Source organism: Botryllus schlosseri, chromosome 14 (genome assembly GCF_051294905.1).
Source record: "Botryllus schlosseri isolate E-star chromosome 14, Bs_hap1, whole genome shotgun sequence".
NCBI classification, from domain to species: Eukaryota; Metazoa; Chordata; class Ascidiacea; order Stolidobranchia; family Styelidae; genus Botryllus; species Botryllus schlosseri.
Window position 1 is genome coordinate 20783093 of NC_137249.1, and position 23457 is coordinate 20806549.

Sequence of the window (23457 nt, forward strand, 5' to 3'; positions counted from 1 at the left end):
AGAGCCGGACCGATATCGATAAAACATACACCTTCACAGATTACCCCAATATATTCAGACCAGATTCAAAGATGGCATCTAGCTTACCGCATTTCTAAACCTTCAGGGCGTTTATGAGACCAGCTTTGACGTCATTGCTATTCATGGACATAAAATATATTAGAAAGGCTATATCGCGACACCTGTAACCTCTAAATATATCCATATTCTCAGTGTACCAGTCGCAGACTTGAGTATTACGGAAAAGTAGATGTACTTCATTATTGATGACCTATTGCTTTTAGGTGGCGATAAAGACGTGTTGAGCTTGATAACACGGCAAAGAGTCAAATAAGTTAAGAATAAATAGGGGTGGGGTGGCTAACCTGTGGCCATAGAAGTAAATTTATGCAGCCGTCGACATCCAAATTTAATTTACGAATTGACTACCAAATGATTGTGACATTTTAATTAATTTTGAAATTTTCTTCACGCTATGCGCGATTCGTTACGTCCTCATTTTTCTATTTTATAATAGGCCTAGTAGCGCTCTTCGCAATCTAAACCTCACAGTACAGATGCGATTAGCAGAGTGAGATGATGCAGCCCATAAAGACATACCAAATTGGAATCGTGTGCTCCTCACTAAAGAAATTTTTTTCTGGTACGTATGGGCGATTCCAATATATTTCCAATATACCAACAATCATGATGGGAGGTCAAAGAATAACAGCATGGAAAAACGTGACTAATTGGCCCACCCTAAAATGAATCATCATTTATAACTTGCACTAAATTTTCAAAAACAATCCTCCATTAACTCTAAAGGTGAATCTGATCACATGGGGTGAGGAAGGATAAATAACACTATTCAACAAAATGAAAAATTTTTTTTTAGGCAGTACATCTGAGAGCTGTTTCTGCGGTTTTTGAGGATGCTGATTACGAATATCACATTAGTTTTGTCAGATTGGCTCTCTGTCAGAAGATATTTATACCCCTAAAAAAGCCCAAAATTACTGTATCTACCCTCAAATATTTCACTTGGTAGGAAGAAAATCGTAGTTTTTTCCCATTTTATACTGCGCATGAATGGCCAATTGACTATGAAGAACCCTCATGTCATTCTCAGTCATTCTATCAATATTAACATGGCATGATGCGAAATATTTGTTTGTCAAAAAAGCAATTTGTCAAGCCTAAAAATTGTACTTTTGCACAACGAAAATTCATATTCTCCTGCATCAATTGGTCATTCTACCAAGATTCAAGAGGAGTATAAAACCATAAAATTTGTCCTTGAAAGGCTTGACTACAATACTCATATGTGTCTCATTTCTTTTGACTGGTAAATGGATAATTTTCCACTGATTTAACAAAGTGGTATACCTAGTAACCCTATCAAACGAGAAGCTTAAATCTGGTGTCTGGTACATTCGAATACCGATGAAAGATTCCAATTTCACATTAGGAAGGAGTTCACAGCATGTAATTTATCCTAAGATGTAGTAAATAAAACTTTTTAGATGGTCACAAAGCACCCAACTACAAACAGTTGGTCCGAAAATTCATATCTGCATATCGAACACTTGAGCACAAACATGAGCATAAAAGCTCACTTCCTGTTCAGTCATCTTGATATATTTCCTTATCATTTTGTTGATTAGCAAGGGTAGAGGTTCTACCAAGACATCAGAACAACCAACGAAAGATACCAGAGCAGATGAGATGAACTATTGCACATATTATATCAGACCATTTCCGGAACCTTTCGAGAAACTGCACTAAATAGCTCACAGGCGAAAATCGTACAAAAAACAATTTCGATTTGAAATATATCAGTAATATTGTATTCCAACTGATTATTTCAAATTTATAATAGGTGGTCGACAAAAAACTGATGTAATTAATGCCACGTTATTTGAGTATCTAGGTAAATACTTATATACATGACTGGAGTTTATTTATGTACATGATATCCGTGAAGGTCAGTAACTATGATAAATCCATTACCCCTAACTATAGTGCTGTTGCTGTATTTTGATTTAAAATGATCTTCTGTGTGTAAAAATAACAAGTAGATTGAATTTCTAAACTTTATAGTACGACTAGGCCTATTTTTTATCTAGTCAATACCGCAAAAATGGGAGATTTTGGTCAAAATAGCCCCATGGGTTATCTCCACAACAAGAGCTAATTGGAAAAAACTAAGGTCATATTCGGAATCAGTGCCCTTCAGAACCCCCAAAACCACTCTTACTTTGTCTGCCTAAAAATATGTGTTGACCAGTGTAATTAATAGCAATAGGCTATAAGAAACTACTAATATTAATGATGCAATTCATTCGTGAATCTGAAACAAATTTCGGGCTTGGCGCGACCATAACGAGGTCACAATGCATAACAAGACCACTTGCTATTTCGGTGCATATAGTAAGCGGACATGAAAAAGTAGATTGATCCACAGTTCACAGAAAATGGACATGGACATTTTAACATGGGTATTTGGTGTCCAGTTAGTCCATTACGACTATGTTCTGGGAATGCGGTCGTAGGCTACATGAGCAATCGAAATACGGCCGTGAATAGCATGAAGGTTGGCCACCGCTAGATTAGACAAAAGCCGTTTGACGAAACTTACAAATTGGCGGACGACATCATCTCCAATAGAAGCAGAAACACCGGTTGATTGCTGCTGCATGAATTTTGTCGCGTGAGACAAGAGGCACCCGAGTTCGGTGATGAAACTTGAAGTGACCAGCTGATTTCGGAAAACCTACACAGAAAATTGCGTTACCTTCAGAAAACTGATTTTATCTTTGGATATGATGAGATGATAACCAGAGGATGTCAAATATGCCGACATTTTGCCTATTTTCACTACTTCCTCAGGTGTTTATAAGTTCACATTAATACCACTTCTTGGATTGGTTTTCAGCATTTTTGTGACTGAAATTATGATGACAATGTTCTGAAATGACCCTATAATGCAGTTACTCAATTTATTTTAAAAAAATCACACTTATTTGTATGATCATCACATTTGATGTCCCATTAAAAATTCTAATCATGTTTTACCTGACTTGTAATAGTGTGCATTATAACCACGCAAGTTGGCAAGCAAACTTTCAGTTGTTTGATATGATTTCCGGATGGGTGTTTTCTACCGCTGGTCTCTTCCAGTATTGAAACGCAGGCGGCTGTCAAAGTGAATATTACAATCAATCAACATATTTACATGCATTCCTTGGATATAGATCAATGAGCAGGATTTCAAATGGACCATATTGCAGTTTCTATAGAACAAGAAGATTAAGTTAAGACTGAAACGGTAGTTTAGTATAGCTGAATAATGTGGACTGCTTCATCGTTTCATTCAATTATTTCGTTTAGGCATTCGAATGAGTTCTTCCGTTTCACTAAAGCAGAAGTCAAAAATACCGGCAGGGCCGGATGCGGCCTGCGATGGAATGCTATGTAAATGAAAAAAGCCAGTATATTTCAAAGCATTTCTTTCAAAGGCTAAGTTACATGGCACATAGGAGTACAATGCAGGCATATGAGCATTTTGCTATAGTTGCTTTCCCAGACAGCTACCAAGCGACATGAGACAAAAGACGTAGTGTCTTTATAACAAGAAATCCATCATAAAACAACATGAATGCTTAAATCTATCTCTTTACACAGTTTAAAAAAGGGCACAAGAACAATATTGCGCTATGGCATAATGAAATCATTTTCGGCAAGTGAAAACACACCCATACCCACCCATTATTGGAGGACACTGTGTCAGAATGTGCCGCACCAACAAATTGAGAGCAGACTGCATATACTCGTAGTTGGGTGGAAAGTTTTGCAGCATCGTAGGATCAACAGCGTACGGGTTGGCGTCTTCCAAATTATTCGTTGACGTAACGCCGGTAGCGGTCTTCCTGCCGTCTCTCTCGATATACATCACCAGTCTAGGAAGGCACAACAGCGTCAAGAAACATTGAACACGCCTCTATAGGCCCCATAGATAATTCTTACTGTATCATTAGTCTAATTTGAGTGAAATGCCCATGATCGAAACCTAATTTAATTTGTGAAATTTTACTATGCTCTAATTTTAATTCTAATTTAATTTCTGGTTTTCCTGAATACGTTACAGGAGAACTGTATAGCGCGAAACAAGCTTAACTTGGAATATAGACATAAATCCAATAATTCTAATTTTAATCTAATTTGGAAAAGCTGGATATTTTCTAGTTGGGCAATTGTACAATAGGCCTACAGGCCCTACGCGTTGTAAATGAGCACACCTTTTGTTGCATGCAATGAGAAGACTTTCCGGTGCGCGTCGTAAAAGCATTAAAATAGCCAGGAATACTTTCGCTCGAACTACAGTCGACGGGATGTCGAGAAATTTCATCAAATTTGGGAGCAGTTCCTGCAAAAAAACGATATACTATGGTCCAAATCGAAACGGTGCAGAATTTAAAAAAATTACTGTGATATTTTCAATATTACAACGTACCGAAAGGCAATCCAGATTGAATGACATTGGAACACCTACAAATCAACCCTACATTACACAAATAGGCGACGTAATTAACCTTGACACTTCATGTCAGGACTGGAGAACCTACTTACCAAGTAGAATTTAGAACTGTGGGCTGTGAGCACTGTACAATGTTGGACAGCTATATAATAATTCCGAATGAAAATATACAAGTGGTTATACAATTACCAAACGGTGCCACCACTAAGAATATAAGACCAGTTCAACATCCCAATAAAGATAATTTGGCATTGTTTCATCCATGACTATTTCATAGCACTTTGTGTAAATTCTGTAGGTTGATGATCATGACTTCACATAAATACAATTTCCAGTAACATATGAACCCTTGTACTACATGTTTCGTATGCTGTGATGTGACCAATCAAGGATTGACTGCCTCCACAGTGGTAAACACCATTGAAACTATAATTTTCGTTGATAAGTTACCTCTTAGTAGCAAGGAGGGCATAATATCAGTACGCTAATTTTACTGCAGTATTGCATACAGCAAGTGGTTGAATATGACCCACTTTTTGCTAATGAGATCACTCATAAACTTGAATGGTAATATAACGACTAATACAAATAAAGTAAAAGTAAGACACACGATGTAAGACCTTAGAAGCAGCAAGGCGGTTCGCCTGACCCTTTGACGCTGAATACAGGTTCTCTACAAACATGGTGATGATCGATTGGACACAATGGGCGTTCGACTTAGCCAAAGTTGACAGCACGCTGGGCAATCCAATCTTATCCAGCACTCCTTGAAACACGGAACCGTTCCCGCATATGCAATTCAATCTGCATAGTGCCTGAAATAGCAAATATTTGGTACTGGTTACCGTTTACAACACTCTAGTTCAGTGGTTCGGAACCAGGGCTTGTAGATTGGCGAAAGGCTTTTTCAGGTTATTAATGGTTACAAACTACTGCTCTAGTCAAATCCACGCACCGAGACTGCACTACCACGTAGAGCTTCAGAGGGAGCACGATTGGCGATAGTCCACAGCAACGACCCAATTACTTCAGCGCCTTGTCCCTGAGACTGGGAAGAGGACAGGAATCGTTTTCGATGGGAGCCCGTTTTGGTCATCACGTTTTCAATGGTCTTGCACGCGATATGCTGAATGACCGGGTCTTCCTGGAATTAGAAAAGTACATAGTACATAGCGCACAAAGTTGACAGTGACACTCATTAGTCTGGCTGTACGTTAATGCGGAGAGGTAAAATGTTTTATAATTCCAGCCTGGCTAAGTGATTACCATCGAATTGCTGTGTTGATTTAAAAAATATCCATGATGCGACAGACTATAACTGGAAAACGCTGTAATCGTCGTAATCGTCACAATTACCAACCAGGATTACCCTTATGTCCGTGAGATGATCTTTGCAATTTCATTAGTCAGACTGTCTTTCCACATTTCGGCATAACACTCATTTGATGTGGCGTGAGCCTATTATGCGACTGAAGGCTCAAGAATCGAAATTGTTAACCATATTGAAAATGAACTGGGCCAGCTGCATATTTCAATTAAATGAACAATTGAATAAAAACCAATCACTGTACTTTACAGGATTTCGTTCAAAAACCCGGTGGTGAAGAAGCATTTTCAAAAACTTATAAAATGCTCGAAATAATGGATTGAAACTGACAAGGCTTTCAAGATGTTTCAAGCTACGATCTTACAAAATATTCAATCATGATTTTCCCAAATCAGCCTAATACCACGTGACGAACTTGGACAACTAGATAATTTTAGTTCTTGAATTATACTAATTAAAGCGAAATTCCAGTACCCTAATTCTAATCTAATTTGTGTAATCTTTCTATGCTCTAATATTAATGACATTTGCAATTCTCGTGCCTTTAAGAATGAACTCCAACTTGATACGAACTGAACTGAACTTTTGTGATATTTCTTATTCATTCCAAATTTATTTTAATTTCCATGTTTTCACAAATTCACTGAGTCCAAGTCTAATCTAATTTGGAAAAAGCTGTGTAGCATTAATTCCAATTTCAGTTGAATTTGGAAAAGCTAAAAAGAAATATTCCGACAAAAAAGTCGATGTGTGGCTTAAAAGATAGACATGTTTACCTTACAGCAAGTTCAATCAATATGGTGCGAGACAGCAGACACTGAGCAAACACACAAAACCTACCCCTTCTCTCAAGCATCTATTAAGAATCAAATAGGCCGAGCTCGGAACACCCCAGTTGCCTTTCTTGTCCTCCTCTGCCGTGTTGCAGAGATTGCCTTCCTCCTGTTCCGCGACCAGGTACAGCAGCTGTCCCAATGCGGGAAGCAGTGCTAATTTAACCCTTTGGTTTCTGTTATTTGTAAATAACAATGATTGTGTAGGCCAGAGGTCTCAAACTCAAATGTGCTCGCGGGCCAGTTTTCCCGTTTTGACGACGCCGCGGGCCGCAGCATTTATAGGGGTATTCTATGTCTTTCCAAGTAGGCCTTATTCGGCGGGAATGAATTGTCCTATTGAAAGTGAGCCGATCAAGCAGGCTATCAGTAAACACACATCGTCAAAATGTGATTTACTCTTGTATAAATTTAGGCCTGGCAAGAAAAGAATCATCACATTTATAACTATTTGAATAGAATTGTTGTTATACTTGATATATATTAATTATAACATATAGACACCATATGGGCGGACAAACGTATGATGCCATCATAAAAGCTCTCGGGTTATAATTTTGCAGCTACTACATGAATATTTTGAATTTAACAGATTGATAATGACGACTGATCTGATATCAAAACATTTTTAGGTTTCTGAGCATTGTAAATCCAATCCAGGATTCGGGTATACTTCTGATAAGTAGGCTATTAATCTCATGGCCAAATATCTTCAAATATAGGAGCAGAAACAAATATAAATATAAATATAATATTAATCTATTAATGAATGTGTCCTAGTGATTGAAATGTCGGAACGCCGAGCGGCCCATTGTTGTTACATCGTTGGAGCGTACCACTACGGTACTCGGGAGTCGGTACTAGGGCTGGGCAAAATCGAGTACCAAAGTGATTCGATTCTGAATCACGTATAACGATTCGAGTCGAGTCGACTCATCGAATATCGCTCGTTATGTCGTCACAACAGAATGACTCTGTCAAAGTTCAAATATGTACCTTTTATACTACGACAAGGAACATAATGCCTGTTATCCGTTACAGTAAAGATACTTTGGTATTTTTTTGACCATGCCGATTTGATTGCACTTCTAGAAAATGTTGTGAGGTGATCATGATTCCGGAAATTTGTTATTTCCAGTAACGTTCGTTGCTTTGCACTATGTCTGGTATGCTGCGACACGGCCAATCAAGGCTTCAAGGCTTCCACTGTGGAAATTAGTATCAAAACTATAATTCTCGTTAGTAAAGTAACTTTCAGTTGCGAGGAGCGCATAATTTCAGTACTCGAAAAAATCGTATTTTACTACTCGATTCGAATCATTAAAATTAATACTCGATTCAGATTCGAGTACTCGAATCATTGTGCCCAGCCCTAGTCGGTACCTGTAAGTGGCCTTAATAACATGGTTTAGCGACCAAATATGTAACTGACAGATTGCCAATGGTTGCCATAACTACTTGCTTAGTTAGCGAAATACCAAGATGCGACCTTCTTATCTATTACTATTCCCCTGATACGCGATTAGTTTGTTGCGTCCATGGTTGTAACAAATTCACGGCATTCCGCGTCACTCCGAGTCCACTCGAGTCATCTTCATTTTGCTATCGAGTCAACACGAGTCTGAGTAATTTTAAGAAAGGTCGCTTCCAAGTCCAACTCACAAATTTCAGTCACGAATCGTCTAAGGGTCAGGTTTCGTCATCATGAATTGAAAATGTGGCAAAAAAGTGAATCTTCCACTGCATGGTAGCGTTTGCAATTGATGTGATAGTGAAGTTTGATGAATTGTTTCAGGGTTTCGGGGCAATTTAAGAGGGGATTTTGACTTTATAACATGAAAAGATATCTGTGACACTAAAATATTTTCAAATTATTCAAAATCTAAAATGTCGTCGCGGGCCGCACAAAATGCTCTGGCGGGCCGCATGCGGCCCGCGGGCCGCGTGTTTGAGACCTCTGGTGTAGGCCCAGTAAAATTTACGAAATCCATCTTGAACGCACCTGAAATTCTCACGCATCGCATCGCTCAGTATTGAAAATATGTCAGTGATCTTTGTTCCGTATTCTAGTTCAGTAGCGCAGCACGAAGCAAGGCCGATTGCGCGTGCGGCTTTAATGCCACTGAAAAGTAGGAAACAGAAAATCACTCAATTGTATGATGCGGGTGAAAGTTGGGGGTCTAGCATGCTTTCTCATCCACAACATGATCATCACCAATCACGGTTCCCTATCAACATATCAAAATTCATGACGCTTATAATTGATTTTGAGTATCGTAGGATATGGTTGGGGGTTGGGTAGGTAACAGTTGGGCTATTGTAAAATTCGGGTTGTGGTATCATATATATATACTTATACTGTTTCCAATATTCAAGTAGGATTTATCTGATTGTATAACTCAATTTAATTTGCTTGAAGATTACTTTCACTATTACTTCAGAAGTTTCTAAAAGGATACCAATGGCCGGAGGAAAAATTTGGAAAAAGAATCATTTGTATGAATGCAAACCATGTTGTAATTCTGAGAGGTGTAAAACCAGTCTGGGACCACATCATCCACAGTCACTACTTGCACTGCCTCGCGTTACATCCTCTTCTCCACTCAAGGTACATTTGGATGGGAATGTTGCTATCTCTAGTTACATGTAAATAGCGTATCTAATATGAATACCTCTATCACTTTATCACAAACAAATTAACATGACGGAAACATTTCAGAAACACGGACATAGTTAAGTGGCGCATTCTACAATCTTTTTGCACTTCAAGATTACAAAATTTAGGTCTAGCATGCTGCAAATGATTTGGATAGAATAGAAACAAGAATAGGAGAGCTTACACATCTGGTTGAGGTAAATTGGATTGCTTTGCAAGATTAGCGAGAGTACGTAGCAGCTGTGAGTTGACGGTGAAATTCGCGACGGCGCTAGCTCTTGAGCACAGGTGAGCCAAATAGCTGATTGCGTTGGCTTTCGACTTATTCGAACTGAACAAAGAACACATTTTGAAATGCACCCATTGACCCATCGAGGGGTCGTAACTTGAAATTTGCACCAAACAACGCTGTACGCTAATATTGATTTCATATAGTGTTTGTTACAATATAAATCAATATAAGCGAACAGAATGCTCAACGCTCAGTAAATGTTCGCCAAGGACAAATTCATCGATGCAAAATATCCAACAGGAAGATTGGAAGTCATCGGTGTTGACGCTGTCAAAAAGCAAACGTCTATTGACCAAAATCTCAACATAACAGCTAATATCATGAAAATGACATTATTAAAATAACATATTAGAATTAAACATGAATATTGCTTCCAAGACTACATTCATTGCAGCACAATATATCAACACAAAGAATCACAGCATTCAATTCTTCAATTGGCCAGCATCTAATGAACAATCAATTCTGTGCCAGTAGCCTAATTGCAATGACACCATGTTCACTGTGATTTTTAAGGGCAGATTTTGACTCCATTTATCTGTATTGGAGTTATCTGTATTGGAGTTATGAATACTCAAGACTTATGTTGACAGGATACCACTATACGCAGGGTTGCCATCGGCATGGACCCAAAAATAAGGACGGTCGAAAAATTAGATTAACATGAAAAAGCGTTTTTGTACATACTTTGTATTTATACGAGCCGTGGCATATCACATTCCATACTTTTTACCAGAAACAATCTGCTCGAGCAGCTCCTTGATTTTAGAAAGTGCTTCATGGGTATCATGACAGCTCAGGTCCAAGTTGTTTACCTTTACTCAGGGTCGAAACAGCACTTCGTCAGCCCCACAAAAAAAACCATTGGTCTTGCCCCCCTCGGGTGATGAACCAAACTTCTCCACCTCGTTAGAGGCGTCAACCAAGAGGGAAAAGGCCGTAGACCAAGTTCAGACAAAATCATTTTTGAGAGTATGGAGCAAAAACTCCAGTAACAATGCTTGTAGTCTTGGTCCTGACCCAAGAAAACTTATTTGCAATGCTGAATGCAGATATTGCTATGTTCGAAACACTCGCCCTTCAAGCTTCGTTCATTTAAACTAATCAGATTTAGCCTTATTTATAGCTAAACTATATTCGCAAGTGCAATATAATTTAGAAAAAATTATCAATGATTTATAGCTTTTTACTACTTTCAAACAAATGTTTCGATTGCACTGCGCCTTTTTTCACAACGCAATAAATGCTGCCTTCCCCACAGCTTGAGCTTATTCTACTGTAGACCAAACAGCAGGAACCTAGTACTTCTGTTTACTGCGAAAATTGGGTCCGCTGCGGTAGCTTGGTACTAAAGAAACTGCTATACCACCACTCACTGCCTTAGCTATCTCACCACTTAGAAGTCAAATCTTGTGGTGTGTACGTCACGAGAGTTCCTTTCATTTATGATGTCATAAAATCTCGACGAAAAAAACATAATTTTAGAATATTATGCAACACAGATTCCAGAAGAAATCGATCGAAGTTCTGTAGCGGTTGAAAATAAGACAAAATAAGGACGCAAGTCGAAAATAAGGACATTTCTTAGAAATAGGGACAGTTGAGTTTTCTAAGACGTGGCCCTTCAAAATAAGGACAAATCTTAGAAATAAGGACGGTATGGCAACCCTGACTATACGTCTGTTATATGTCTCACGATGTATTGTGAATTTTTAATTATCACTTGTTTTCCTTCATATGACTATCGTATAGTTAACAATACTGACTTCCTATAGTGTTATTTTAAAAATGACATTGTTAAACCATACTTCGCCAAATTGATTTTCATTTGAATCTCTGTTGATACACTTGTTAATGCTTGATTAAGGAGCCCCGGGAAAAGTCTTTGAGTTAATACATTAGACTGAAATGATTGCAGTCTTGAAAGCAATAACATATTATTAATCCTGAGCTATCATTTCATAGTTATATGCAGTAATCATCTTTATGGAAACCCCAGCGGCTGCAACCTACCATAGCATGCCTACAAATATAGCAGCCTTACTTTTGATTTTGATTTAAGCAACGTATGATATCTTGAAGATGATTGTATAAATCGTCCGGAGTCACACCGTCCACAGAAGGTAACGGCCGAAATGGAAGTTGCTTAGCATCAAACACAAGCGGTTCCACGTTACCTATCTGTAACCAGCGAAAATGAGAATCATATACACATGCCGTGTATGACAATCAAAGCAAACCTGTGGGTTATCTTGAATTACGGATATTTCCATATCCGAAGCGTGGTATATTAAATCTTTCACATCTTCCAGAGCAAAGATTTCGGATGATTGCGAACTCCTTCGAGCTGAAATATCATGCTTTATTACTTCATGAATAATATTACATTGGGATTGAAATAAATTTGAATATTTTCGGCCGACTTTCATCAGGGGTAATGGTCAGTCAGCAAGAGGCAACTAGTGGAGAATTGAAAAAAACATTGTATTATCAATAATCGTATCACCAAATACCACTTTACCGTCATGAAAATTCCGAATTTTCGAGGTGAACAGATAGAATAAGCTCAGTGTACTATTTTTAGATTAGTTAGCAGTTCTAAACTAGTTATAATAAATCATCGAAACCAAATGATTACTATTTTCCATCTTCTTTTTAACGGGCTTCTTTGTCTGCTTTTCGACCGATTTATTCTTTTCCGAGACGGCAGTCGACTCTCGTGAGAAATTTTGAGACGAATTTGGGAGTAACTGTCTCCCTTGTAACGTGAAGGTGCTTCCGAGCGTGGGGGCCGATTTTTCTGGACTTGGCTCGATCCGTCTTTCCGGAGTGCATGGTACCGCAGTGTGTGGCCTGGAGCTGTAGAGATACAAGTACGGTGTACAGCTAGCAGCAGTAAAATGCCGACAATCTAAATTGCGAAATGTTTCTGTGGTCTAATTTCTGGTTTTGATACATGAGAACTGTATAGTGCAAAATAAGCCAAGCTTGGCGCACTGACATCTGCCGTTCTCATACATATCAGATTGAGCTCTGATTTGAGATGAACTGAGCTTGATGTTTGTTCTATTTCTTTCTAATTGGGAACTTAATTCAATTTCCAAACTTTTTGTAATTCACAAATTCTAATCTAATCTGGAAAAAATGCCGCGAAACAATTCTGAGTAATTGAAAAATATGCTTGTATTACTCGGCAAATTTCAATCGAAAGTTGAGAATTTTTGACAAGCAATACTTTCACACTATACCCACAAGAAAGGAAATGTCGAACATGCTTAAGTGCCACATTATACCCACTCGAGGGCAATACTGCGTTTTAATTCTAGTCATAGTCAGTAATAATTTAGAGACCTCGTCACGGAATTCCGGGAATATGGACAAAAAGATAGTTATACATTGTGGCGAAAATACCAATGCGAAGTCATTATTCGCAAATTATATACCGGTACACACTATAAAAGTTAGTACACAAAGAATATAACGCAAATAAATGTGGGGGTACAACTGCATAAGTTCTGACTTGAAAGGTCCCCCGGCCTTTATATCAACGATCGGAATTCGAATGTATGCGTTCACAGTTAAATCTCTCATCTTCCTCGCATAAAAAAAATTCCTTAACTTATAATTATCGTCGTGACCTGCAAATCAGAGCCCGCGTGTTACCAATTTCTATCTGTGTTCAATCGACCAATCGGCGAATTTTGCGAATAAAGGTGTTCTTCGGATGAATACCAATATTATGTATTTTGTATAGGCTTGATAATGAAGCATTCTAGTGATAAAGTGAGGTATTGATTCGAGGGTAACATAATAACGTTATTTGACCTGATTTTGAGTTTGACACCACTAATTTACAGCATACTTTCAATTGCACGTGAATATCATCAAGGCAATCACTTGGATCGTGTATGAGCATTAGGGTTGTCCATAATTTGGAAAATCTCACAAATCCTGCGTATCCATGACTCATTCTATAGATTATTGATAAAAAACGTCGATGAGCCTGCAATAAGCTCACAGGAAAGTCGTTAAGATTTGTCTAAATGCGTTTGAAAGTGGCTGCTACAGAGTGGGCGTACCAGCGACCATAGAACGGCGAGAAGACTAGTAATCATGAAATCACGGCGCTTGATTGGGTAAGCGGCTATGCCTGAATGATTACGACGGTGGCGGCTTGCTGATCAGCTGTTCGAGGAGTCTGCTAACGGCGGTGAATCTGTAAGCGCATTATAGGTTGGTCCGCAGATGATGATTTGAGATTGATTCGGGATATGTTTAGTAACATATTACATAACGAACAAAAGACAACTGCTTCACAAAAACGTTTGAAACAAGACTGGCTTATTGTGAAGGTAACCGTTGTATTCTGTGTACCTTGCTTTCATCGAGGGAAAGCACTAAAACACACAAAGAAACATTGCAGTGGCACTTATGCAAGTAGCGTACGAATTTCTAGTTTCAGAAGGGATGTACCATCATTGATTACAAATATAAATCATAACAGTGATCATACTTTGTCTGATCTTATTAGGCTCTGGTCGTGGTATATAATTTAAGTCTTGAATGCTCTGAGGATGGGCTGAATCGTCCGTTTATGCGTGGCACCTGTCCGATTCTTACAGCATAATGAATCTACCCGTAAGTGTTGTCAAAGACCTCAATCATCCCACAGAAAGAGATCTAAAGGTATGCACAGACTATGCTGGTAGGGTCAGCAAAACTACAGTTTGCTTGTAGAGCTTAGCCTGTCCCAAATGAATCATAGATCATCACTGACTGCATCACGACTAATGTTTGAATCAAACCAGACATGGATATCTAAATGCATTTAATCGATGCAGTAGTTACACTTCTTCAGAGTTCCAATGTAACTACCTGGTCGGTCCACGTATCATCTTATAAGCATACAGGATTGTGCTCCGCAGCATCCATCTCACATGCTGCACCAGTTTGGCGATGGCTAATACTTTACCTGCACCCAGAAAAGCAGGAGGACTCGGCGTAATCGCAAGAATATCAGACTAGATGTTTCTCGGATTTATACTTAGTTCTACAAGTTCACAATCATTCGCTGTTACACCTCTGCCATGTCTGCAATAGGCTATTGCTGCTATAAACCTATCGTAAGCTACTTTTGAACTAAAACATTAAATCACCAGATGTCACATATTGTTGTTGAATCACCAACCTGCAATGCCCTTACAGAATCATCGCCGTTAGCAAACTTCTTTAATGAGTAGAAGCACGTAATCAGCAAGTTGCTGCGGTTGTGATCATTCAAACATAACTGATTAGCCAATCATGAGCCGTGATTACTAGTCTTCTCGCCGTTCTATGGTCGCTGGCACGCCCACTCTACAGCAGCTACTTTCAAACGCATTTAGACAAATCTTAACCACTTTCCTGTGAGCTTATTGCAGGCTCATTGACGTTTTTTATCAATAATCTATAGAATGAGACATGTATACGCAGCATTTGTGAGATTTTCTAAATTATCGACAACCCTAATGAGCATAAGAAGTGAGGAGATCATATTTGGAAATCATTTCTAGGTAGGTTGAAATGTACAATTGTGCATGCATATGAACTTGGAACAAATATCAATATTTTGAAATTAAACTGGTAGTAATCCGCAACTTGAATGGGACTAGCAAAATATGTACCGGTAGGTCTAATTATTGGCAGATACGAGCTTGCCCGCATATAAATTCAGAATTCGGATTTATGGCAGCATTCGGTGCAAAATTTGAATTCAGAAATATTAGATTTGCCCATCTTCGTTGGGAGGAGTGGTGTTTTATCGGGGGATCATAATCGAAGGCGAAATTTTAGGAACATACACAGCTGTGAAGTTATCACCATGCACTACGAATGATCAACCTATAGCAGTGAGTCAGCAATCGCAATCCATTTTTGTTGCGTCCCAAAATCTTGTCTATGGGGTGGTAACAACTTGACCGATGGTGGAAGAAATACTAATCAACAGCATGCATGATATGCAGTTTGGAAAACTTTAGAGGTTAATAACTCGAAGTAAAAAGTCACTATAATAACATCAGTGCCAGTATCTCAATAAATAACCATGCAGTAATAGCAAGCAATTTATAACACTAATTTAAATTGTATTCAATGCATTCACGTTCAAATTTGCACAAAATTACCTCAGTGAAAAGGTGCTGTCCATGACATCTGCACGTTTAGGTACAGTGCTTCTCCTGTGGCCACCGTCTTCAGTACTGGAATTGAACACTTGGCTTTCGTTGAGCGGCTCTCCTTGAGACTCTGTTGAGAGATGGCTCTGAGCAAGACCAACTACTGATACAATCATCAACTTACTGGCAATTTCAATGGAATCCTTAGTGGCATGGACCAGCGTGCTCATGACCACGCTATCGTTGGTGGATAGGAGATCGTTCAAACCTGTCTTCCAGAAAGGATGTTGTATGACGTCATCCCATGTTAGTCTGTAGAAGAAATATGAACGCTGCTAATTCTATCATCTCAATAGAAGCCCAATGTAATGAGCGACTTTCAACTATTTGTTGAAACAAACAAGTTTGCATAACTGTAGTTTTACCATAGAATAACATATTCCTATTGAAATGAACACGAATATTTCCGGCTGACACTCGTCAGGGGTAATCGTAAGCAACTAGTGGATAATTGTTGAGTTTTAATACCCCACTTTACAATCTATCCAACTCCAAGCACGTATTCGAGGATTAGGTGATTGTATTGAAATCTTATGGGTCAGTTATTAATCAGTTCGTGTACCATCTAAAAATAGCACATTGAGCTTTTAAAAGCCATCTGTCTGCTTCGATTAATCGAATGTTCATGCCGGTGGCATCATAGTTGGTGATACGATTGTATATATCCAATGTTCTTTTCAATTCTCTACTAGTTGCAGACGATTAACCCTGACGAGTGTCAGCCGAAAATATTCGGGTTCATTTCAATATGAATATAGCATTCAATTGTTTACGGAAGTTCTGTACCTCCAAGAGTCACTTTTATATATGTGCATTGCACATTGTGCAATTACGAAAACCAGTTTCTCAGACACTTTACTTTACGTGTAACTCAGCAGAAGTGAGGTGAAAATACAATAATGTTATATTCCGTTAAACTGCTTCTTCTCTACCTTTTCAGTACATGCACAATTGCACATATAATTTGTCAATTAGAAAATATCTATAACCTACATAAGATTGGTATAATCACAATCTCGCCCAGCGAAAGTGGAGAACTTTATCACTAATAAATAGCTAGTCAGCAACCCCTATCATAAAAACAAGAAGTTTCCTACTATCAGTATATTGTATTGAGCTCAATATTGTTCTTACACTAATAACTAGGCTTGGGCAAAATCAAGTATATGAGTGACTCGATTCCGAATCGAGTATCACACATTATGACAGCATAAAAATATGGATGATGCTGTTAAGTTCAAATTTAATATTTTTGCCACCTCAAACAAAATAATGTCATTTCTACACGACAGAAACACCACACCTATTTCATTGTGCTAAAGTTGTTGTTGCAGGTTGATCACGACTGCACAGGATTGTACAATATGTATTACATCAGTGGTTCTCGACCTTTTTGTCTTCGCGGGACCCCTTTTGGACGGTCACTGACCGCTCAAGGTTTCGTTCAAAATTAGCTCAATTATCGTGCTCGTGCTGTCTTGTGCAAATATTAAATGTAGGTTATGATAAACAACCAGTAAATAACTTTTCTTGAAAATAACATTATACTATATGTAGAAATTGGGTAGACTTTGATTATTTCGAGCCTGCAGTTGTATTTATTGCCCTGAAAACCCACCTCTTTGATTTGATATGAACGAGTGCTGAAAATCCATTTCGACAAAGATAGGTGGTGGCGAATGTAATATCAACGCGAAACGCTTCCAACGACACCTTTTGGTGTCATCGCAACAGATATGGCACCAAAATTGTGAAACAAGTGTTTTTAATGAACACGTCACGTGCAGCCTAGGCAATTAAAGTGAATTTGCCCAATAGGATATTTCGTCTCAAATGACCATTTTAATGATTTGAGTCCTGACGTTTTAGTAATTAGGACGCGAAACTGTCTCATGCTTTCCCTGATTTTAAAAACTATAAATTACGTTATCAATCATTTTATAAATTTAGAGGTTTCGCTTTGCGGACCCCCCCCCCGGTTCAGAACCACTGTATGCTGTGTTATGACTGTTTGAGGTTTCAAGGCTGCCACACATTGGGAAAATGCATCGAACTATATATAATTCTCGTTGTTATTATTCTGAGTATCTGTTGAAAGGGTGTATAATTTCAGTAGGCCAACTTGAAAAATTTCTCTCACTACTCAGCTCAAATCATGGCAATTATTACTCAATTCGGATTTGAAAGCCCCAATCATTCTAGGCCTACCCAGATCTACTAATAACTGCTCCAATAAGTCTAAGAGCAACCCAGCTGAACATATTACCTATCCTGCGGTTTCTTCTTCAACAATCCAGCCAGCAGATCGGTGAACACTGAACTGGGCTTTTCGTTCCGAATAGTAGCGCTGAGATGTTCCAGAGAAAAACGACGTTTCCTTGCTACGTCTGTGCTTTCATACGTACCATGACAGACCTGCTGAACAATGTCAGCTAGGTTTTGTCCTTTGAATGGCGTGCTGCCTGCACGAATAATAATTGATACAAAACATTACGACGAAAGCAAATACAACAAAGTCTGACAGCAAATTTACCGGCGTGCATATGGTACAGCAAAACTCCAAACGACCACAAGTCACTTGCCACGGACGGCTCCCCTCCTTTTAAAACTTCAGGAGCGACATACTCTGGGTTACCTAGAATGGGGAAAGTTTATTACTGTAATCAAACTTTCTCATATTATTGGAGTATTCATGGGTACTGGTGATTAAAAATTGCAGGAAAAATAGAGATTTTTATCAGCCAACTCTTCTTGTTAAGAGATAACATCATTATTACCCATGAAAAAACAATTTTAAGTCGAAATAAAAACAATATAGGGCCTACTGTTTGTAATAGACCACATATCAGTATTATGGAGATTGGATCAAACCAAATATACGAATGATGTGCTCATGTAATGAATGCATGAATAAATTTACAATTGTTTGTAACCTTTCTCAACAACGTAAACGGGAACTCATTCGTATCATCCATGGATTATCACCATTTCCAATGGATTTAATCAAATAATATCTTGTGCTTTGCTAAGAAGGACAAGCTGCCATGTGCCAGTATAATTTAACATGTCAAGAGGTTGGCTGCGATCATGTCTTCGATTATAGCACAGAGATTATAAAGGATAACCTTATCCGGGGCATCGGTTGTTTACTTATGATGCGTGCAACAAAACTAGATCCAGAATACAAGAGGAGTTCTTACCCATGAGATCTTTGTGCATGTCTGCATGCATGGAGCCGTTGTGTAGCGCAACAGCTTGGTCGTAAACTTCGGAAAGATCTTCACCTTCAAGTCTTGCCAAGCCGAAGTTGGTAATTTTTAGGATGCCAGGTCCATCCAGAAGGACCTAATTCCACGTTGAAATACATTATTCGTAACAAGGTATCATACTTTTTTTATTTTTCGTGAATTTGGGTAATTTTTAATGATTGAAAGTGACACCATACATCCTTACTATCCTATCTTTCAGAAAACCCCAATATTAGGGTCACAGTAATTAGTCCCATGTCCTGTCTACTTTTAGCTATAGCGCTACAGCTGTATCACTATCACTAAATAGCATTACAAGCAATTCTGCAATACTGAAGAGAATATATTCATTATCAAATTTATGATTATGGGGAAAAAATACATAAAACTAGGATTTCTTTAATCACTGAAACTATCCCACTTATAAAAGCTTAAGTGAGAAAAAGACACACATAGTGCTCTAGACAGGAATGAATTATGACAGAAGAAAATTAATCCACTTACTTTTTGGGGACAAAGATTTGCAAAGATGACACCAAGTTGATGAAGGTGGTGCAATCCCTGGGCAATATCCAATCCAAATTTCTGAACCATTGCTTCCGGTAAACAGTGATCCAGATGAAGTACCTTCTGTAAGGTTTCACCTAAGATGTACGAGAAAAATTTCAATAGACCAAACAAATATTTTAACCATAAATTATGCGACCAACCAGTGCATAGCTCCACAACCATCCATAGATGATTACTTGTCTCGTACCATTCATAAAACTTCACAATATGCTCATGATCGATTTCATGAGTAAGACGAACCTGACATTAAGAACCATTCATTTGCTCATGTGATATCGGCAAAAACTTAAATTGCACAGTACATACCCAATTAGTGATGGAAGCTCTTTTACATTTTTCAATGCATAATATAGCAAGAAAATTTATCGTTCCCTTCCGTCTTCCTTTATATACGATGGAATTTTTGCCTTTACCGATTTCTTCATATAAAATGAAATTTTCCATTGCCACATGACATAGAATTATAAAACGCTATGCTGCAAAGGACATGTGCTTTTTCATTAATATTGCATGATGATGTGAACAACATTCGGAAATAAAGAAATGGTCACGAAATTCATGGCCAACGCAAGGTTGTAACCAGGTCACAATGTTCCGAGTGATAAGTCAATCTGACTTTTATAGTTTTGACTCTAGTCATTTTCAATTCACCACCTAGTCGAGTCTAAGTCGGCCAGAAGAGGGTCGAGTTACAGTGTTGAGACTCGAGTCCAAAATTTCAAAAATGGCAAATAAGATGACAAAATAAATGAAAAAGCATTCAACCAAGGGTCTTAGATGATTTTCGTCCTAGTGGAAACAGAAATAACCACCCGTTCCAGTTATGATAACAAGTTATGATTTCATAGTATCCAGAACAATCTTTAGCAGTTTCACAGTAAAAATTGGGTCAATATAAAACATACAAGGTAAGGATATTTCAAGTTCCTGAAATTGAAAGGATTTTAAAGTCAGTTCCTCACAAAATTGGTTAAATGTCTCCCTATTTCTTACGGCAACAGCGACATAAGCGACGCAACGAGTGTTAGCTTGATTAGCAACATGCATGATATTGGATAGTGTTTGCACTAAGGAACAAATAATAGATGGCTCAAAAACTACATCGGCAGCTAGGATAACATCAAAAACACCAGAGTCCTTCATAACAGCATTTAGGCCATATTCATCAGTCCAATCGATTCTGTCAACTGAAATATCAGTCCTACCAGATACAAATCTGGAAGGCAACATCAAAGAGTCATTTAATATCTCACTGTTATCCGTGTGTATCACAGGGAGTTCAGAAAAATTCAGTCCAACATTATAATTCAGAATTTTCAACACCTTATCGTGGTAGTCAGTAAAAACATAACTGAGTGGATCACATGATTTTACAACAATGATGCCGGACAGCCCAATTCCGGCACCAAGTTCAATGATTCGTTTATTGGTGAACAAAGCTTTATTCCGTATGCACCAGTCGGCAAGCACTTTTGCGCCTTGCCATGTCGTCAAACCAGTGGTTCCACTGCAAAGAAATATAGAACTTTCCATCAAAGTAACATATTTCCTGATAGAATGTAAGTAGTATGATTTGTAGGAAAATTCCGACTTTGTGCTGGCCTCGGTTAAACAATCGACGTATGAAGTATAAAGTTCTTCACAGACTTCCGTGTTACAGCTTTCAACTGCATCAATCACTTTTTTCAGAAATTTCCTCCGATATTCAGCATCCAGAGGAAATTGCGTACACGTGTTATGCAGTATAGTCGAATGTAGCAGCTTTTCCTGTCCTTGCACTGTGGAAATATCGACGATGCCTTCCCATGAGAGGTTTTTCAGAGGAGCTCCACTTAGGAAAAGTACAGTTAAATCACTCTCTCTCCAGCTTTCATCATATTCAGCCATTGTTACAGACACAAGATGCTCATTACATAGCAATAAGTCCCTTTTAAAAAAGAGTGTCAAATAATTAATATTCCATGCGTTACTGGCGGGCATGGGCTAAAATAGAAAGTAGCGAAATACAGAAATATGGTAAGAACTATAAATTTGTACTCAGCAGGAGACACCGAATATCTATAACCAGCAAAAATGGTATGCATCAAAACTAAACAAAAATAATATGCCTAACAAGCAATTTTTTACAGTATGATGCATACCACAAGGAATGGGCAAAATTAATTCAAAGCTGATGCGATACAGTTACTGTAGACTTTGCTCAATTTCAATCACTTTTCAATATTTACTTATTGACCGGAAATTTACAGCACGCCATTAGTGAATTGAAGCGAAAATCAAAACGATTCACACAATGAGAAACATAGAACTATTATGTAACAAAATCATGATATGATATTATCATAAATCCTATAGGTATAATAAATGACCTAACAGCATCAGAGGATAGTATCTTCTGATTGCTTACAGAAATGAAGTGGTAGGCCTACATACAATGTCGCCTCAAGTTGAAAAGGATCTCAGATTCAGAGAGTGTCGAGATTGTGTTGCACAAGTACCTTCAACAGTCACTATACAGTGGAAGCTGTGGAATTACTATCGCTATTCAAATGTCTCAGTATTACTCCTGTTGATTTGTTTGAACACGACTGATTTGAATCATACGGCATTGACTTTCGAGTCATTGATTCATTTTGTTCATCAATACAAAACACAAAAGAGAAATACAAAATTAGATGAAGTACAGTATAATTTCGAAACAGCATTTCGGCTTGTGACATTTGTCTGCGTACTATGATGCAGTGATATGGTGATCTGAGATCAGTAAGTCTACCGCAGCTTTATTAAAATCCACGAAAATATGTGACAGTGATTAGGCCGACTGCTTAGCATAAGAAAGAATATAGGGAGCTTGCAACCGGAATATGAAAATTCAATCTTTGTCTGTTACATTCCCGTCTTTATATACCACTATCTTATCCCACAGGTAACCACACATATTCCAGCTAGCTAGAGAAACAATCTGTTATTTATCGTACATCAAAGGCCAGACATCATTACAATTACATCAGCACACATAATTTGGATATTGTTTTTCGACTGGAGTCTGACTTTGTCTTTAGCATCAGTATTTCCTCATTTCCATAAGCACTGTACCTTTCTGCGTTGGACAATTCTAGAAAGTTCTTGGTTTTCGAAAATTCTATTTTTTGTTCATTTTTGAATATTTCCGCAGCTGTATCCTTGTATCTCGACTCTATGAATTGAATCTCGGCAAAAGAGAGAGCTTGGGATTCTGGTAGTGTCATCGAGTTGAACAATTCATGTCACAGGCAGGCATCCAGAAGTATAAAATGATCAGTAGTTGTTCACTAGCTTGTCAAAACGCTTTAAACCGCATCGCATGTCACATTGAGCCCACAATTCCAATGCCTCTTTTCAATCCCCCTACTTGAGCTTCATACTTCGTAGTAACGGCATTTTTGTTGACATGAAATCAAACTCACTCAACCATAGTTCAGTGACTTTGCATGATCCAATGATCCATACTACGATCATAGCAATTTACAACATAGCAATTTACAACGTAGCTACGTTGTAAATTGCTATGCTACGATAGTGGGTAGAGTGCGATGCGATTCCGGATTATATATTGAAACCGAAGTTTCATCGCCAGTATCAGTCTTTTGAAAAAATTTGTCAATTCAAAGCAACTCAATACTGCGATACCATGAAAAGATAGCGCAGTGTCGAAACGTCTTGGAGTAGTCTTTGAAATCAGACACCTACTGAGGCCTAGACGATTTTTTTTTTATATTTCGTTATTTCTTTATTATTGTTGCCTATTAATCTGTTGTTGT

General features: G+C 38.1%; 2 protein-coding genes across 2 annotated transcripts in view; both read right to left on the bottom strand.

Moving 5' to 3' along the window:
- Positions 1-20106, bottom strand: part of LOC145456358 (serine/threonine-protein kinase ULK4-like) — a 30200-nt gene extending 10094 nt beyond the window's left edge. The window contains exons 1-20 of the mRNA XM_080334432.1: positions 19964-20106; positions 19798-19897; positions 19592-19731; positions 19040-19184; positions 18373-18474; positions 18106-18301; positions 15964-16091; positions 15789-15909; positions 12266-12486; positions 11868-11974; positions 11672-11808; positions 9520-9666; positions 8682-8801; positions 6687-6855; positions 5475-5663; positions 5140-5334; positions 4281-4408; positions 3748-3941; positions 3058-3179; positions 2621-2755 (exon numbers count right to left, since the gene is read on the bottom strand). Coding sequence (XP_080190558.1) covers positions 2621-2755; positions 3058-3179; positions 3748-3941; positions 4281-4408; positions 5140-5334; positions 5475-5663; positions 6687-6855; positions 8682-8801; positions 9520-9666; positions 11672-11808; positions 11868-11974; positions 12266-12486; positions 15789-15909; positions 15964-16091; positions 18106-18301; positions 18373-18474; positions 19040-19184; positions 19592-19731; positions 19798-19897; positions 19964-20101 — 2934 coding nt within the window. The 5' untranslated portion in view covers positions 20102-20106. The remainder of the gene's footprint in view (positions 1-2620; positions 2756-3057; positions 3180-3747; positions 3942-4280; positions 4409-5139; positions 5335-5474; positions 5664-6686; positions 6856-8681; positions 8802-9519; positions 9667-11671; positions 11809-11867; positions 11975-12265; positions 12487-15788; positions 15910-15963; positions 16092-18105; positions 18302-18372; positions 18475-19039; positions 19185-19591; positions 19732-19797; positions 19898-19963) is intronic.
- A 27-nt stretch (positions 20107-20133) lies between these two features.
- LOC145456359 (protein-lysine N-methyltransferase EEF2KMT-like) lies at positions 20134-23131 on the bottom strand. Its single transcript, XM_080334433.1, has 2 exons — positions 22262-23131; positions 20134-22220 (listed from the first exon to the last, which is right to left on the bottom strand). Exon 2 carries the CDS (start codon positions 21635-21637, stop codon positions 20492-20494), a length of 1146 nt encoding a protein of 381 aa, XP_080190559.1. The 5' UTR covers positions 21638-22220; positions 22262-23131; the 3' UTR covers positions 20134-20491.
- Positions 23132-23457: the final 326 nt, after the last annotated feature.